At 53.5% G+C, this 16,006-nt stretch overlaps 8 protein-coding genes across 8 annotated transcripts; 5 read left to right on the top strand and 3 right to left on the bottom strand.

Annotated features, from left to right (window-relative positions):
• Positions 1–1,123: 1,123 nt before the first annotated feature.
• ACET3X_004370 (uncharacterized protein) lies at positions 1,124–1,777 on the top strand (the record flags this gene model as incomplete). Its single annotated transcript, XM_069450566.1, has 3 exons — positions 1,124–1,246; positions 1,300–1,476; positions 1,541–1,777. The coding sequence occupies 3 exons, from the start codon at positions 1,124–1,126 to the stop codon at positions 1,775–1,777; spliced, it is 537 nt and encodes a 178-aa protein (XP_069308348.1).
• A 542-nt stretch (positions 1,778–2,319) lies between these two features.
• Positions 2,320–3,083, top strand: ACET3X_004369 (uncharacterized protein; the record flags this gene model as incomplete). Its single annotated transcript, XM_069450565.1, has 2 exons — positions 2,320–2,446; positions 2,518–3,083. The coding sequence occupies 2 exons, from the start codon at positions 2,320–2,322 to the stop codon at positions 3,081–3,083; spliced, it is 693 nt and encodes a 230-aa protein (XP_069308347.1).
• A 390-nt stretch (positions 3,084–3,473) lies between these two features.
• On the top strand, positions 3,474–3,983 carry ACET3X_004368 (uncharacterized protein; the record flags this gene model as incomplete). The annotated part of the gene is made up of 2 exons (XM_069450564.1): positions 3,474–3,674; positions 3,732–3,983. 2 exons carry the CDS (start codon positions 3,474–3,476, stop codon positions 3,981–3,983), a joined length of 453 nt encoding a protein of 150 aa, XP_069308346.1.
• A 137-nt stretch (positions 3,984–4,120) lies between these two features.
• Positions 4,121–5,011, bottom strand: ACET3X_004367 (uncharacterized protein; the record flags this gene model as incomplete). Its single annotated transcript, XM_069450563.1, has 1 exon — positions 4,121–5,011. One exon carries the CDS (start codon positions 5,009–5,011, stop codon positions 4,121–4,123), a length of 891 nt encoding a protein of 296 aa, XP_069308345.1.
• Positions 5,012–5,143: 132 nt separating this feature from the next.
• On the bottom strand, positions 5,144–6,332 carry ACET3X_004366 (uncharacterized protein; the record flags this gene model as incomplete). The annotated part of the gene is made up of 3 exons (XM_069450562.1): positions 5,144–5,736; positions 5,787–6,085; positions 6,136–6,332. The coding sequence occupies 3 exons, from the start codon at positions 6,330–6,332 to the stop codon at positions 5,144–5,146; spliced, it is 1,089 nt and encodes a 362-aa protein (XP_069308344.1).
• Positions 6,333–7,327: 995 nt separating this feature from the next.
• Positions 7,328–9,886, bottom strand: ACET3X_004365 (uncharacterized protein). The gene is made up of 2 exons (XM_069450561.1): positions 9,511–9,886; positions 7,328–9,447 (listed from the first exon to the last, which is right to left on the bottom strand). The coding sequence occupies exons 1-2, from the start codon at positions 9,617–9,619 to the stop codon at positions 7,715–7,717; spliced, it is 1,842 nt and encodes a 613-aa protein (XP_069308343.1). The 5' UTR covers positions 9,620–9,886; the 3' UTR covers positions 7,328–7,714.
• Positions 9,887–10,834: 948 nt separating this feature from the next.
• Positions 10,835–13,358, top strand: ACET3X_004364 (uncharacterized protein). The gene is made up of 7 exons (XM_069450560.1): positions 10,835–11,075; positions 11,130–11,215; positions 11,269–11,389; positions 11,451–11,564; positions 11,616–11,861; positions 11,911–12,660; positions 12,712–13,358. The coding sequence occupies exons 1-7, from the start codon at positions 11,033–11,035 to the stop codon at positions 13,038–13,040; spliced, it is 1,689 nt and encodes a 562-aa protein (XP_069308342.1). The 5' UTR covers positions 10,835–11,032; the 3' UTR covers positions 13,041–13,358.
• A 219-nt stretch (positions 13,359–13,577) lies between these two features.
• Positions 13,578–15,809, top strand: ACET3X_004363 (uncharacterized protein). The gene is made up of 3 exons (XM_069450559.1): positions 13,578–13,879; positions 13,934–14,313; positions 14,363–15,809. Exons 1-3 carry the CDS (start codon positions 13,614–13,616, stop codon positions 15,652–15,654), a joined length of 1,938 nt encoding a protein of 645 aa, XP_069308341.1. The 5' UTR covers positions 13,578–13,613; the 3' UTR covers positions 15,655–15,809.
• Positions 15,810–16,006: the final 197 nt, after the last annotated feature.

Here is a 16,006-nt window from a genome sequence, read left to right as displayed (position 1 = left end):
CTTTTCTCCATACCAATTTTTTCCACTACCACGCTCCAATCCTCAGTCAGTTGAACATCTGTAGGGTACATGAGGTCTAAGCATCTCGTAGCGTAGCGTCTATCCAAGATGTAGTGGTTCATCGCATGTCGTAACGATTGGACACGTCTTACACTATGATTGGACATATATCAGGGTGATCGGTGCGGTGCCCTACATAGACGATTCTGACTTTCACAGTTCATCCATCGGTATTTGTTCTGGTTGACTTGAGAAGAGGCATTTGAGACGTTTGCCTGAAGCCTAGATGCATGGCAAGAATCATCTGATTCGAATGCCGGTCGCCATTCATCAAACGTCGGGTGATGTAGTTATCTTGGGATTTGGATAGGGTATGCGAATAAAGCTTCTGGTTTCAATTTTAGATACAAACCTGGCATCCGCGCATGCTAGTTAAATGTCACGCTGAACACAGCAAGGGAGTCTCCGGATTCCGAATCCTTGAATGATTGCGTGTGCTTGATCTTCGGTTCCAGCTTTCATGGAAACCCCTAGTGGTGGCAAGGATGCCCAAGACCTACGTTGACAAGCAAGATATTTCAGATGTTCTTCTTTACTGAGAAACCGAAAAGCCGAAAGTGGGAAACGTCAGCTCAACAATCTTAACTGCTCATAGTTACCAGAACTTCCCAGCGTACACACCCAATTTTCGTTGACTGGTGTAGTAGGTATGTTCAAATTGTAATGTTCCGACATGCGTATACCTAGTTCTGAGGATCGGAGATGCTGCGATGCTCCCGAGGTCATCTTGGTCAGCTAAAGTGGGTCCAACCAGGTTCCGGGGAGCTCCGCAATGCATCGCATCATGACTACCCGCGTGCACGCGCCGGAGTCGATTGCATTGCATAGCCCCAGTCGCCAAATGGGCCTCTTACGCCCGGGACGTTACGACCACGATCAGCAAAATGTGGAGCAGCAACGGTTTGATACGAGGAAGGAAGTCTTGGGCCATGTTTGAAATCTTGGGGGTGCCACCAGAGGCGGACATCTGATTCAACATACCGCACTCGTTATTCGACTTGACAACAACGTCGCCCGGTCTCTACTGCGGCTACAACTATACGGCGCATTCGATATCGCAAACATGTTGGCAAAATTTGGGCTTCTTCTACTGACGACGGCGGCGGGCGTCATGGGAGACTTCATGGTCTATACAGAGCCGCCAATCCCAACGTCGGCCATCCCAACCTTTGCGAACCCATCCGATGTATGCTGAACCCATCCGACGCATCCACCGCGACCGTGCTGACAACTACGCAGGCTGCGAGCTGGACAACCTCCGTCTTCCTCAACGCGCAGATAGCATACGGCCGCTTCACAAGATCCCTCGGCGAGCCCTACCAATCCTCCCTCACATCCGCCCGCTCCGAAATCGACGCTTTTGTTCGAACTGCCACAAACTACAGCATCCCCGCCGAGGTCACTATGGCAGACGAGGTTCGTTGTGACCATGTGACATGGGTGCGAGACATACACTGACTTGACAACTCCCCATCTGCAGACGCCCACGTACTTCTCCAGGCCAGATTGGTACACGGCGCTGCCCAGTGCGGCAAGGTCCTTCAAGGAACAACAGGTCAGCGATCAGTTCAGCATCGTAAGGAGCGTCATTGCCGCGAGGGCTCCTACATCCACGACGGGTTCTGAGGGAGCCGCTGTGCCGACTGCACTTGCTGGACAGTGGCTTCGGGCTGAGTTTGGCGTCATGGCTGCTGCGGCTGCGGCTGCCTTCCTGTGAGGTACCATCAGATCATAGCCTACATAACACAACTGAAACCATCACCACCGTGAGCTACCAGGACAACTAACGTGCTCGCGCATCAAGCCAAGTCCGAGTAACCCCATCGAATCCTACACGAATAACACGCCAATGGCGCGCGTCGCTGTACGCATCTCGTACCCACCAAGGAGCGCCTATTCTTGGCGATCATCGTATGCCTAACCTGAACATCAAGACCGCTATAAGAAGCCATGTCACAAGAACCAGAGATACGTCCATTGTGAACCAACAGATATCTCCTCCTCCACGAAATGCCAGACCATGATCAAGCCCATTCTTTTCCTGTCCACGCTCACCCCATTCCCCGAAGTCACCCTACAATATGCGCCTATGAGCGCCGCCATGCCAATTCCTCGGATTGCAAGAATGCTTTGGTCTTCATTGGTGGGCTAGGTAGTGGACCACATACGACGCACTACCTTCGCGCCTTGAATGGTATTTTGGAAGTTGCTAGTCAGAGTAGTGGAGATGATGTCAAGTACAATCTGTGGGAGTTGAGAATGCGTAGCAGTTATACCGGATTTGGCTACGGAAGTCTGAAAGAAGATGGCGAAGATGTTGGGAGTCTGGTTGGGTATCTGAAGGGCATGGGCATGGAGAAAATCGTTCTGATGGGGAGTTCAAGTGGTAAGATGATTTTACATCCAGCTTTCTTCTTTCTTGCCTTGAAATGATCAACTCTGCTGACATGCCCAAAGGTTGTCAGGCTATCATGACTTATGCCAATACCAGACCGGCGCCTCCTCCAGTCCATGGCTATATCATGCAGGCACCGATTTCAGATCGTGAAACAGCAGCGTTACTCATGTCACAAGATCTGCTCCTTGCTAGTTTGAATCATGCACGAGACCTCATTGCCAGAGGCGATGAGAGAACCATCATGCCCGCCCACTTCATCCCATCCATCATCACCTCGCCTGTGACAGCATACCGCTGGCACTCTTTGGTCTCTATTGGTGGCGACGACGACTTCTTCTCGTCTGATCTTCCGGCTGCAGCGCTTCAGCTTACCTTTGGCAAACTGGACAAACCAACGTTGATTTTGATGTCCGAGAAGGATGAGATGGTTCCGTCTACAGTGGATAAGGAGTCGCTGCTTGGGAGATGGGTCAAAGCGATTCCAGAGGATTTGGCAAGTGAGCAGTCACAGATCATCACTACCGCCGACCATGAGCTCAGTGAGGAAAGAGTAGCTAGATACTTTGTGGGGCTGGTTGTTGAATTTCTAGAGAAGCTTAACAAGAAACCGCTGGGGCGCTCTTGAACGTCTGCCAACCATGTATATGAGAAGTCACAGTTTCAGTATCAGAAGCTTACACTAAAATGCAAGCGTATGCCTCAGTTCTCCGTTGTTCTACTCACAAGCTTTTTTCTCCCTGAAGCCACCGTGCTGCTCATCCTCTTCACCCCTGTCCCCCGTGAGCTGTAAAAATGACGTCAGCGGCCCCATTTGTAGCCCTCCCGTCTGCGCATGCAGCATATAGAAACCCCACTATGTCATGCATCCGTGTTCCAGGTTTCTGGTTCATGATTATTTTCCCGTTCCACTGCTAATGGGGTAATTCAGTATTCTTTGTTATTTACATGTTCCCCGAGTTCGGCTCAAACAACCACACCATCGCAAACTAGCTACAAGCTAATAGAAGCCTACAAAATGGGTATTCCCTACTCCCGCCAGATCAACGCCGCCTTCGAACAGGTCACACCCCTTGTAGCCGCGGGCTTCAAAGTCCTCCGTACCACACGCGACATCTCCATCCTACTCGCTATTATCCAGGTCTTGACTGTGTTCTTACTGGGACTTATCCTCGTCGCGCTGATTGTCCTTCTGTATTGCGTTAATCCGGATTTGGAGGTTCGTCTACCCCTTGACGATGCCCTCAGCACCGGTTTGGTTACTGATATCTACCAGGAAGAGAGGCAAGCTATTGTAACACCCTGGCTGCGGTACTTTGCTAGCATAACGTTATGGTCAATATTCAAAACTCTTTTCTTCCTTGTAGCAGTAGTGGGGCTCGCAGGGACGGCAACATGGCACTTTTTCTTGGCGAAACAATGGGTGGAGGATGTGGAGTATGAAGGGAATGTTGATGCGGATAAGGCGTTGGAGGATCTAGATGATGAAGCTCAGGCTAAAGGTAGTGGAAATGGGGGAAAGAAGTGAGAAGAATGAAGTCATTGAAAGCGGAGGATGACGATGACCATAAATACTAGCACAATTCATTACTGTTACCGAGCCAGAAGTCCAACACCAAAAAAAAAGAGACTCGTCAGTCGTCAAACGTCGTAAAAACATTACTCTCATAGCAACTTCTGCTTAGGACTATACCCCTCCCAATCAAGCAAGAGCAGCGCAAACATACCACCCATGACCGGCCTGGCCTTGAAATCTATTCCATCCGGCTGGTCTCCCTGATTCGCCTCATAAAGATCGCTGAAAGGGTGCGAACTGGTCGTCTCACGCACCCACTTTGCCAGTTTCCCAATGAACATCTCGCGCGTTTCTTGACTCGCGATGGCGGCACAGAAGACTTCCCAGTCAGACTTTGTGTAGCCATGCCGTGTATCGAGAGGAACGCCGTAGTTTTCGCTGATGGTCGGATAAAAGGCTGACTGGATGTCGTAGATCTCTTGAGGAACAAGGGTGAGGTTCAGAAGGCGGTCATTATAGAGATTGTATAGCAGGCCATGGGTGTCCTCATTTCCGTAATTGAGGATGGCGTGTGGAGGATTGACGTCTTTGTTTATACCCAGGTCTACCCATTTGGTGATGTAGTCGTGAGCCACAGAGGTATAGGCATCTGCGTCGTCGGTTTCGCCCACGATACGCGACAGTCGCGACATGGCTTCGAGTCCGATGATGCCTTTCAGCGCGAGATTGGTTTGGTTAGGCAGGTTACCGGCGAAGTCGTCGGTGGAGAGCTGCAGGGCCGGATAGAGACTGTCATCGACGAGGTATTGAGCCCACTGTTTGAGGATGGGGTAGTGTTCCTTGATGTAACCCGAGTTGCCGGACAGCTGAACGTACGCGAGCATCATGATAATGTTATTGCCGCATTCTTCTAGTGGCATGGGCTCATCGCCACCGTCTGGGTGTCCAGTAGCATTGGGATAGTGCGTTCCCAGATCGTGGATAGCGGAATTATTCGGATAGTGCCCGCTTTCTTGGTTCTCGAAATGCGGATCGAGCATCAACTTGACCAACTCGGGGTTGGTGTAGTAGAAGATTGGAGAAGCGGGATAAATAACGTCGACGGTCTGAGTATTACCGTTGGACGAGATTTCCTTCAGGAATAGGTAATGCTTCTTCTCAGTGCCGACGAGTTAAGTAGCCCCGAATGCCTGGCGAGCAGCCAGTGTCGTGAGCACAACATAGTCATCGCCTGCTACCGTCTTGGAATCCTTGGAAATTTTATCATCGAGCTCGGTAGAGAGTTTGCTAGATTCTTCGTAATCGTTGTAGAAGAAAGACAGCGCAGAGACATCATCCCCAAAATAGTCTTTCCATAGTGATGGTAGGATCACAAGGTCGTCCGCGCCTAGGAACTGTGTAGCCTCATCCTGGCATATACCAATCGTGAACAGCTGTGAATTCACGTCTGAACCAACGGAACCCATAGCTAGGGCGTATCCGAAAACAGGCCAGCCGGCGTTGATGGGTCGAAAATCCGAATCTTGCGCGTTATCCAGACTTCCATGGCTATCAAAGGCATCACGAACTTCGAAGTCCGCGCCCGACTTGTATGTAAGGCCTTCGACCGCTCTAGTGGAATAATACCAATTGCCCCATTGTGCTTGTTCGTTGTGCTCATTGAAAACTCGTTGATCTTGCTTCCAGACCTTATGGTAGTTGATGCCATCTGGTGTGGTACCAAAGCTCCATTCAGCTACGGTGGTGAGATCCGCAGACGCCCATTCTAATCCATATTAGCTCGCATACTCAGATGGATAAAGACTCGACGCTCACCAGCGCTGATGTCAGTGTATATCTGCACATCATGTTTGGAACTATCGAGAGACGAGACCTCGACATACATGTAGGAGAAGATCAGTGATTGACGTCTGTAGTCATTGGGAGTAAGTGGCGACAAGAATGTGACCTTGAGCTGGATCTTGTCACCGACAGTGAGGGTGAAGATACTCCTGGTCGACGTATACTCGTACGACGTCTGGTTAGCCAGGTCATTGTAGCCGTCTGGTGCACCCATCCAAACGAACGTATTTCCGTCGACTCGGACTAGACCAGTCCACCCTAGCGTCTGCCCACTGCTTTCTGTTAGTGCATACTAAGCAAGTATCGTTGAGAGGCGACTCACGTCCAAAACGATGGCCATTGGCCGGGCAGATATCCTCCGTTTCCTCCATCACTACCTGCAGGGAACCATGCGCTCAGATATGGATTCTTTACTGCTAGAGGCAAGGATGGTGGGCGCATTGGGGTGAACACCGAGCTGGACTGCGCATTACTCGTAAGGAAGAAGTCGACCAGTACAAGGAGAAGGAAGGGGAACATTTTGGATGGACAAAATGATCAGGAATGGCTGAGGACAGAGTCATGAAGATGAAAGGGTTTTTCATATACACTGGCCAAGGTTGCTCGTTCATTTTCATTGCCTCGTGCTCACTGCAGCTAGTATTCACGGATACAGGCATCAGGGTCTTGGAGGAGTTACTACCACTACTGGACGTCGAAGCTTTCTTAAATCTTACGAGCAGCACTAACTTGATCCAGCTTGTAATCAAGGGCTGCCCGTTCGTTTGTATCGCATCGTGGTTACTGCAGCAGCACGCCCAACTTACAGTCCAAAGCCGTGCTAGACTAGCTAGCAAAGGTCCGTGAACATGAGACTGGCCGGCTCTCATAACATCATATCAGACCTTCTGCAGATCATTCGGTCGTGTTCAGGCGACCGTTTCTACCACCCCATAGTCGTTTGATACAGCCTTGCCTAATTTGGCAGAGCATCCTCTGCGCGGACCTGTATGCGCAAGGGGCCGTTTGTTTCCCGAAGACTGTGGGTGGCGAGGTAGAGTGGTGTTGGCAGATTTCACGATCCTCGTGACGCTTCTGCCTCGGTGTTGAAGCGCGACGAAGCACTTGTGTCCAGTAGTCGAGGGTACAAGTGACGTTGAACCCCAGCCTTGGTAAAAGTGCTACCCACGCGAGCGCACTGCTGGCGTTGAATTTGTTTGGAAGAGGAAGGAGCCAAAGCATTAGCGGCGCAGCAACACACGTGGACGTCAGATACCCGAGAAGACATGGACGAGATGCTGCAAAGCTGATTGTGTTTGGAGCCAAGTGTATGGACACGACTGACGGGATGGCGGGGAAGGTTCGCAGATTCGGAAAGTGCCATCAACATGCTTGCAGCTTATGTTTCCACGACACACTCGCTGCAGATCGATAACAGGAAAGCCAGGACTACAGATATTGGGGTAGCATTGCCACGTTGGTTACATTAAGTATCAAGTCCCATGTGAGCAACACGATCATGGGGCACACATGGCTTATGAGTAGTGATAATTCATTGCAGATGCCCATCAGGATATGAGGCCACATAAGCCGCTAGTCGTCGCCTTACAGGCATGACAAATGGTAGAGTTCACGGTAAGAACCAATCCAATCAGGCGGCCAAATAAAGTACAATGCATCGTAAGACTGGCCAAATTGTCGTGAAGAACAACGCCAGCGAAAAGCAGGATCATGGGTGATAGCGCAGGGTATCCGAAAGCCAACAGAAGTGACCGAATCGCAAAATGCCGGATGATAAGATAACACCAAGGCCGAAATATAAGCAAGGAAAAGAGACGCAATGTGCACCGGGTATCCAAGGGTGTAACGCAAACCGGCCCATCCAACACCAAACGTAACTCGTACAAAATATCGTCATTGCCTCATGACTCGGCAACCCAAGGGCGAGCCACATGCTCAAGGCGTTGCTCGCATTCGCGCAGCCATGCGCACTCCAAAATGTCGTGGACATTCCAGCGCTTTTCAACATCCATCTCGAGACAACCCCTGACGAGTGCAAGCGCATCGTCAATGTTGCCTCCTTTTGCTGCCTCTGCATTCCGGATGAGCTCCGCATCCCATTCGCAGTTTCGGATCTTCTCAATCGTCTTGATGTCTAGGCCGTCATTGAAAGGTAGGGTCGCGGTGAGCAGAGCGTACACAACTACACCAAACGCCCAAATGTCCGCCGCAGGAGAGAAGACAGGGCCAGGTGCGTTGAACAGCTCAGGGGCCGCATATTGCAGGCTGCCGGCGATAGAAGTGCTAGTCTCTGCGGGGCCTATGTTCTGATTTTCACCGATCGAGTGGGGCTCGGGACCGTCGCGCTGGTCGCTCACAATGAAATCCGCCATGCCGAAGTCGCAAAGCAGAACATCGCCGCCGTCCCTCTCGGCATCAGGTACCGTCATGTCAAGAAGGCAGTTCTCGAGCTTAATGTCGCGATGTACAACCTGAACATCGTTGTGCAGGTAACGCATCGCCGATGCTAGCTGGTACGCATAGCGCTTCACCAAGTGAGCTGGCAGACCATTCTTCTTGAGGCGACGTGTGTCGCGGATCAAGTCGAAAAGAGTCCCGCCTTTGTTCAATCTGGTGATGCAGAAGGTAGCGTAGTCGGTTGTGTAAACCCTCAGGAGAGGGAGAATGTAAGGGTGGCGCAAGAAGCGCCAGATTTCCACCTCATGGTCAAACTGTGTCTGAATCTGCTCGTTCTCAAGCTCTGACTTGTCCTGTTGCAACTTGCGCACAATCTTGACAGCATCGATGACAGGCTTCCCATTCTCCATGCTTGTGACCTCCTTGACAACGCTAAAACCGCCATAGCCAATCTGCTTTCCGATAATGTACTCGCTGTCGTATCCGATGCCTTGACCTTCATCGTCGGGCTCAGGTGCTTTGATCGGGGCCTCGGTGGCTTTGTAGCGCGCCAGGAAGGAGGCAGCCGGCGACATGGACGAGAGAGACCGACCAGAGCGGGCAGAAGATCGACGGCTAGCCCTCTTGAGGCTGCCATCTTCGCCAATCTCCGATCTCCAGCTCTTGGTCCGGGGTGGGCCCACGCGCCGGGGGGAGGGTGAGAAGAGCGGGAACTCCACAGGGGACGTAGCAGGCATTGGTGAGAGCATGTACTCGGAAGGCATCTCGAGGGGAGTTTGGGCCTCGTCTAGCGGCGGTGAAGCGGTGGCATCAGAAGTCAAGGATGCAACCTGGTCGCGGTACTCGGAGTCGTGGGCAAGTTCGTCGACGGTAGCTTGGACAAGAGGGTACCGGGACTCTCCAACGCGGTACTGCATGTTTCTACGCATGGTGTAGGGCATTTCCATGTAGTCCTGCTGGGAGCCATCTGAGTAGCTTCCACTCTCGGTCGTGCGTGAATGCGACTGCCGTGAAGACTTGGGCACGGGCACCCCTAGGCCAACGCCCTCGCCCGTGTCGAGCCGAACCTCATTGTTAAAACTGATGCTCGTCTTGCGCTGCCTGCTTTCGGCTACGAAGTCGTCGTCGCTTCCGCTGCTGCCCACTGCGAGGGAGCCGTCATCGTCGGATTCAGTGCGCGAGTGGGCGCCATGGCGGTCACGTTTGTTGTAGGGACTGCGCGAGATGTTCAGCGGTTCTGCAGCAGCAAATCCGGCGGTTAGCTGGGACTGGCCATGGTGGTTGTGCGGGGGCTGTTTACGGGCTAAGGGCGCGAAAGATGCAAAGGTCGAGGCGACGGGTTTGTGGGGTGTCGAAGTGTCGAGTTTGAGCTTCTGGAAAGTGTGTGAGGGTTCTGAAATTGGGGCCATTAAACCGGTTCACAGTGGTGCAAACCTCTTCTTACAGCGGTCGGCCGGGCGTATTAATGTGTGCGGCGATCGTGGGGTGAGGGTCGCGCGGCGAAGGGCGAAACCGGGAAGTAAAGTAATAAGATTATGTTCGGGCTTGGAGACAGCGGAATGCTAGTGGAACGTTGAAATTGCAGGCGCGCCCGAGCAGCGGTATGCCTGGCAAGATTTTTCGCAGTGGCAATCACTTGATGAATATGGGGGGTTGCAAAGAATTGGGGGGAAGAGGAGACAAGTGCGGGAACGAGGGTAATGTTCTTTGTTTGAATATTGCTTCTCGCTGCTCAATTTCCGGCCTCCCCCACGCACGTTGTTAATAGGCGGCAGTCAGCGGAGGCGCGGGCGCAGAGGCACGTGAGCGACCGGACCCGGCCATGCAACACGTCTGCACCTATAGGACGCGTTCCCAGGGTAATCTGCTGCTTTTGCGCGAAGCGAGTGGGTGCATAGTGAAGCCTCTGGGCAATCTAACGTGGTAGGTGTGCTGGGCGATCCATGGTAAAGCAGAAAGCCAAGCAGCCGCCGTCGGATCGTGGCGCTGGAGGGAGGGAGAGGAGAGGAGCAAGACTGCCTACCCCGCTCCGACGTCGTAGACGGCGTGCTTTATAGTTGTAACGGTCTTCACAAGGGCGTTGCAGAGTCGCGGTGATGGCAGCAGCGCAGGCGTGGGGCGCGACAGGCAGATGCTGCATGGCCGAAAAGCGGCCCGCTCGACCGTACATGACGCCGGGCGTTGCAAAGGCGAATAGCAACGCCTGAGGACCATAATTGTGAGCTGTCCGGCGCATTGTTGGTTGTACACGTCAAACGGCCGAAACATGACGTCGACGCCGTGGTGAAGCTGAACGCGGTTGGCCCACGACGGCAAACAAGTAAGAGACGTGTTCCAGGGACCCTGTTCCTCGCAGCTGGACCCTTTGAAGGCGCTCCGGCTTGGTGGGTTGATGGATACTAGACCTTGACGATACTAAGGCTTGAAAGGCTGGCATGGGCAGAGACGGACGGGTGACGCGGTTCTGCACGCTGTGCGGGCATGGCAGCATTGAGATGGTGGACATGGACAAGACAGCGCAGCGCATGTCAAATCTCGTTTTCACGTGAAGCTGCTAGCCTCGCGCTTGCTGCATGCTCGGGCGACGCTGCCGCCCGCTACTGAGCTAGCACACCTCCAAGTTCCCATTGCCAAGCTCTCTTCACTACCCTGGGGCGGGTGACAACATCACCAAGCTCATCCATCCATCGCACCGGCCCAACCCCAAACCTCTGCCCGCTGCCCGCATTCTTCGCTGCGCCACTGCATTGCGACTCTGAATCTGCAGAGCCGATAACAAGACTGACTGATCGGCCGGACCGCGACCGTCTGCGCCTCCAGCCATGGGCATCTCCGACGTCTGCTACCGTTTCTTCTGCTGCGGCGGTCAGTCGGCCTCAATCTCTGACATTTGGTCCTTTACTGACGAGTCGTCTCCAGGCCGCTCGAGGGACAGCATATACGATCCAGTGCTGGCAGACAGCGAGCGGGAAGCCGTTGCCGACCTGCTGGGCTTCCTCGAGAATGTAGCGCTTCCCACCGCCTCTCCAACGCGATCCCGCATGCTAACCGTGAGCAGCGAGCCGAAACCGACTTCTTCTCAGGCGAACCCCTCCGCGCGCTGAGTACTCTCGTGTACTCGGACAACATCGATCTCCAGCGATCGGCGAGCTTGACCTTTGCCGAGATAACAGAGCGAGGTACACACCTGATACCACACGCACCGTAGCAGCACACGCAGCCGCTAACAAGCCTGGGTAGATGTCAGAGAGGTCGACCGAGACACGCTGGAGCCCATCCTGTTCCTGCTGCAGAACCCCGACATCGAAGTGCAGCGTGCAGCGAGTGCCGCCCTGGGCAACTTGGCGGTAAACAGTATGTCCACTTGACACGGCATAGCTTCGAGACAGATGCTGACTCCCGCAGCCGAGAACAAGGTGGCCATTGTCGCACTCGGCGGCCTTGCGCCATTGATCAAGCAGATGAACTCGCCTAATGTCGAGGTACAATGTAACGCCGTCGGGTGCATCACTAACTTGGCTACACACGAGGACAACAAAGCAAAGATTGCACGGTCTGGCGCACTGCAGCCTCTCACCCGGCTAGCCAAGTCAAAGGACATGCGCGTGCAGAGAAACGCCACCGGTGCATTGCTGAACATGACACACTCAGGTAGGATGCTCGCTGCCCTTGGGTATGGTTTGTGCTGACATGCAACCAGACGACAATCGCCAACAGCTCGTAAATGCCGGCGCTATCCCCGTCCTTGTTCAGCTACTGTCATCGTCTGATGTCGATGTCCAGTACTACTGCACCACCGCGCTCAGCAACATCGCTGTCGATGCAAGCAACCGCGCCAAGCTGGCACAGACGGAAGGCAGGTTGGTCGGCTCTTTGGTACACCTCATGGAGTCGTCCTCGCCCAAGGTGCAGTGCCAGGCTGCACTTGCTCTTCGCAACCTTGCGTCAGACGAACGCTACCAGCTCGAGATTGTGCGCGCTCGTGGTCTGCCTTCCCTCCTCCGCCTTCTGCAATCGTCATACCTTCCGTTGATTCTATCCGCCGTCGCGTGCATACGAAACATCTCCATCCACCCCGCCAATGAGTCGCCCATCATCGAAGCCGGCTTCCTCAAGCCCTTGGTCGATCTGCTCGGCTCCACCGATAACGACGAAATCCAATGCCACGCAATCTCGACTCTGCGCAACCTCGCAGCAAGCTCGGACAAGAACAAGCAGTTGGTTTTGGAGGCGGGTGCTGTGCAGAAATGCAAGTCGCTCGTGCTTAATGTGCGACTTCCAGTGCAGTCTGAGATGACGGCAGCAATCGCCGTTCTTGCCCTGAGTGAGGAGCTCAAGCCTCATCTGCTCAACCTGGGAGTCTTCGATGTGCTTATCCCACTCACCGAGTCGGAAAGCATCGAGGTTCAAGGCAACAGTGCAGCCGCTCTCGGTAACCTGTCGTCCAAGGGTAAGTTTGACTCGTCGCTCACCTGCTCATCACACTTGCTAACACATTCAGTCGGCGATTACTCAATATTCATCCAAAACTGGACTGAACCCGCAGGCGGAATCCACGGTTATCTCCGCCGCTTCCTGGCGAGCGGAGACCCAACCTTCCAGCACATCGCTATCTGGACACTGCTACAGCTGCTCGAATCAGAAGACCAACAGCTCATGGAGCACATTGGCAAGTCGAACGAGATCATCGACATGGTCACCGACATTGCTGAACGCAACATCGAGTCGGATGACGAAGACAACGAGGACGGCGAAGGCGAAGTCGTCACGCTCGCACGCAGGTGTCTCGAGCTGCTGGGAAAGAGCCCCAAGACTCTGGTTGAAGGATAGAAAAGCGTTTGATCGCATTTTATACCCTGTTTATCGGTTGTTGATCGCGTTGACTCTCTTGCTCGTACCGACAGTATTCCGGTTTTCTGTTTATGCGTTCACGTTTCACTGCTTTTGGGCATCTTGGAGGCTGGCGTTCAGGTGCACAAGTATCCTCAGTATCTCTAGCGAGCATTGGCGGAGCGGGCTTTCACATACATTGGCATGCACATAACACTTACCACTACTCTTTTCTGAGCATTCGGCGCGGACGAATTTGTAATTGATAGAGTTGGATGGAGGTTTTCGTGGTCAGGGAACGAATCAGATGATGTTGGGAATCCTCTTGCCATGTTGGTAGTGATGTACTTGGTTGGTCAATGTGCCTCCAAGATTATCGGGCAAAGGGTATCGTAGAGTGAGAAGCGGGAGCATATTACCATGCACACTTGATCCATGCAAGAGCTTGGTCGAGGCCCCTCACCTTGCCATGTGACGTCGCGTCGGAGCTAACGAGTTTATCGATAGCCAAAATATTTGCGACTTTGCGCGAGTCACCACGCACTACCGCTCGACACGATCCAAGCCACAGCAATGCCGCCGAAACCAAGAGGACGAGGGGGCACCCGCACTCGCGGCAGTGGAAGAGGAGGAGCCGCAGCAGGACCAGCCACGACTGACACGAGCGAATCCACGGATGCGACCCTGCAAAGCACAGCTCCCGCAGGCGCCTCGGAAGCTCCCGCTGAGCCCGTAGTACCGAAGCAAGAAGATGGCGATGCGAAGCCTGTCGTCATTGGTGAAGGCGCATCGGCGACTGTAGAGCCACAAGCTTCTGAGGCGCCTCCAGCGACTGCATCGTATGCTTTATTCCTCCACCTACCTCGATTCTCGTACTGATACGTCTACAGCAGTGCTGTCGCATCACCTCAGCCTGACACAGAGCCAGCAGCCCGCGCTCCGGTACAAAGACTCGGCAGTCTTCAGGGCTCTGTACCTCCGTCACGATCTGCATCGCCGTCGGTACGCGGCCGCGGCGGCACAACTCGGGGAAAGAGGGGTGTCAAGACCCCCGCCTTCACAGGAAGAAGAAGCAAGGAAGAGCGAGACGCTATTGCTAAAGAATTGGCAGCTCGCGACCGAGAAAGGACAAAAGAGCAGGTTGCTGCGGACAAAAGAAAGGAGGCGGAGGCGGCAAAAGCAGCACGGCGAGAGGCCAGCAAGCTAAAGAATGCCAGAGGTGGTTTCAGTGGCGTTGCCAGTGGACCTTTCTCCCTGGGCAGCTCTAAAGAAGGTAAGCGAATTTGTTTGGCTATGGTTATCTGTACTGACCTTCACGACAGACAGGAAGAACAGCTCGAATCGCGGCTTCTCTGGCTTCGGTTCCGGTTCCGGCTCCCGAGCGGAGCGCGTCAAGAACGAGGACGGCAGTTATGGAGCGTCTGGTTCCCGGTCAGGCGGAGGGGGTGGTGGAGGAGGTTCGTCGATCAAGAGAGAAGATGGTGGGCTTGTGTCATCCGATGACGAAGAACTGGCCGACATACCGCGAAGGGATATTGATCTGATCGAAATCTCCTCAGACGAAGAAGAGAGTAAAGCTAAAAGCGCACCCTCACATCGCGGGCCACGAACAGCTCTACCAGTTCGCATCGGCAGAAAAGAACACCAGGAGCGGACTATTGGAATCAACACAGAGGCCAGCTCGGAAACTTCAGCAAAAATACTGGAACAAGCGGAATCGAGCGGCCAACCAATAAGGAACACTGCGTCTGAGCAGACAAGCCGGAAGCCAAAGAACAAGTCCAAGGATGTAGAAATCACGGGTTCGCGAAAACAGTTCAAGGGCGTGTGGCACGACTCAGAAGACTCGGATGTTGTTGTCAAGACCGAACCTACGAGCGAGGACGAGAACATGGTTGATGCCGAGCAGGTAGGCCTAGCTGATGCTCCGGCTCAGTCTTCAGAGAAACAAGAAGCACAGTCGCCAAATGCCGAGCGGAAGCCGAAACTTAAGAAGAAGAGTATAGCAGAACCAGTGCTCCAGACTGACGAAGATCGCGCCGAATGGGCGCGTTTTCAATCGAACCTACGCCATATTCGAGCCGAGTTGGGCCCAGAAGAGATAGCACAAGTCGATGGATCCGGTGACGTACCGATGACAGACGCAGCTAGCACGGAGAAGAAGCCTACAGTGCGAGACAACAACGTCTATCTGTTCCAGATACCGCCCCTTATGCCAGCAGTAGAGCCACCATCCATCAAGAAAGAAGCATCAGATCCCCAGCCTGCGCCCCTACCTACGCAGCCATCGGCCAAACCAGATACAAAGATCAAACTCGAGGAAGGCAGCTTTTCTGATCCCTCTGCCAGGCCCAAAGAAGGTGTTCGATTTGGGAGTGGGTTGGTTGGAAAGTTGCGGGTACACGAATCTGGCCGCACAACGTTGGACTGGGGCGGTACGAGCTACGAGCTCACGCCTGGCAACAAGACCAGTTTTCTACAGGAAGTTGCTAGCCTTAATCTGCGTCCCGAGAACGAGAGAACTGCACCAGAGGACGCAGGCGAAGCAATTAGTCTTGGCAGGGTAAAGGGCAAATTTGTCGTGGTGCCAAACTGGGGCGAGATGCTCGGCTAGGATTGGGATAGAAACGGGCGTTCATGATATGCATCTACTGGCGCTGTACGGGTCAATCTAGGTTCGTGGTGGTTTATAGTTGCATTTTTCGAAAGCGGTCTTCAGCTCCGCAACCAATCAACAACACGAGAACAAAGACCAAAGTTCATACATTCGTGCAAAAGCTAGCGCTGTGAGTGTAGCCTGCAACTCGTCAAGTTTCACGCTTGGGTTCTATCGCCCCGGTAAGACCATTTAGGCATGGACACCAAGGTTCTGGATAATTAGATGTGCTGTGGGGATAGCAGCGCGGGCCGCCGACGGTCTAGGTCATCGGTACGTACAGTACGGTGGTCGTTCGGCAACAAATCCC

The sequence above is a fragment of the Alternaria dauci genome, chromosome 3 (assembly GCF_042100115.1).
Source record: "Alternaria dauci strain A2016 chromosome 3, whole genome shotgun sequence".
NCBI lineage: Eukaryota > Fungi > Ascomycota > Dothideomycetes > Pleosporales > Pleosporaceae > Alternaria > Alternaria dauci.
The sequence above is the reverse complement of the archived record's forward strand: the minus strand, read 5'-3'. Positions and strand labels throughout refer to the sequence as shown.

Bases quoted from the DNA above. Each gene is read 5' to 3' on its own strand.
- ACET3X_004365 (XM_069450561.1), bottom strand. From the start codon at position 9,619: ATGGCCCCAATTTCAGAACCCTCACACACTTTCCAGAAGCTCAAACTC. The intron at 9,448-9,510 runs GTAAACAGCCCC...TTGCTGCTGCAG, and splicing joins ATCTTTCGCGCCCTTAGCCC to AACCGCTGAACATCTCGCGC.
- ACET3X_004364 (XM_069450560.1), top strand. From the start codon at position 11,033: ATGGGCATCTCCGACGTCTGCTACCGTTTCTTCTGCTGCGGCG. The intron at 11,216-11,268 runs GTAGCGCTTCCC...AACCGTGAGCAG, and splicing joins TGCTGGGCTTCCTCGAGAAT to CGAGCCGAAACCGACTTCTT. The intron at 12,661-12,711 runs GTAAGTTTGACT...TAACACATTCAG, and splicing joins CGGTAACCTGTCGTCCAAGG to TCGGCGATTACTCAATATTC.
- ACET3X_004363 (XM_069450559.1), top strand. From the start codon at position 13,614: ATGCCGCCGAAACCAAGAGGACGAGGGGGCACCCGCACTCGCGGCAGT. The intron at 13,880-13,933 runs GTATGCTTTATT...CGTCTACAGCAG, and splicing joins GCGCCTCCAGCGACTGCATC to TGCTGTCGCATCACCTCAGC. The intron at 14,314-14,362 runs GTAAGCGAATTT...CCTTCACGACAG, and splicing joins CCTGGGCAGCTCTAAAGAAG to ACAGGAAGAACAGCTCGAAT.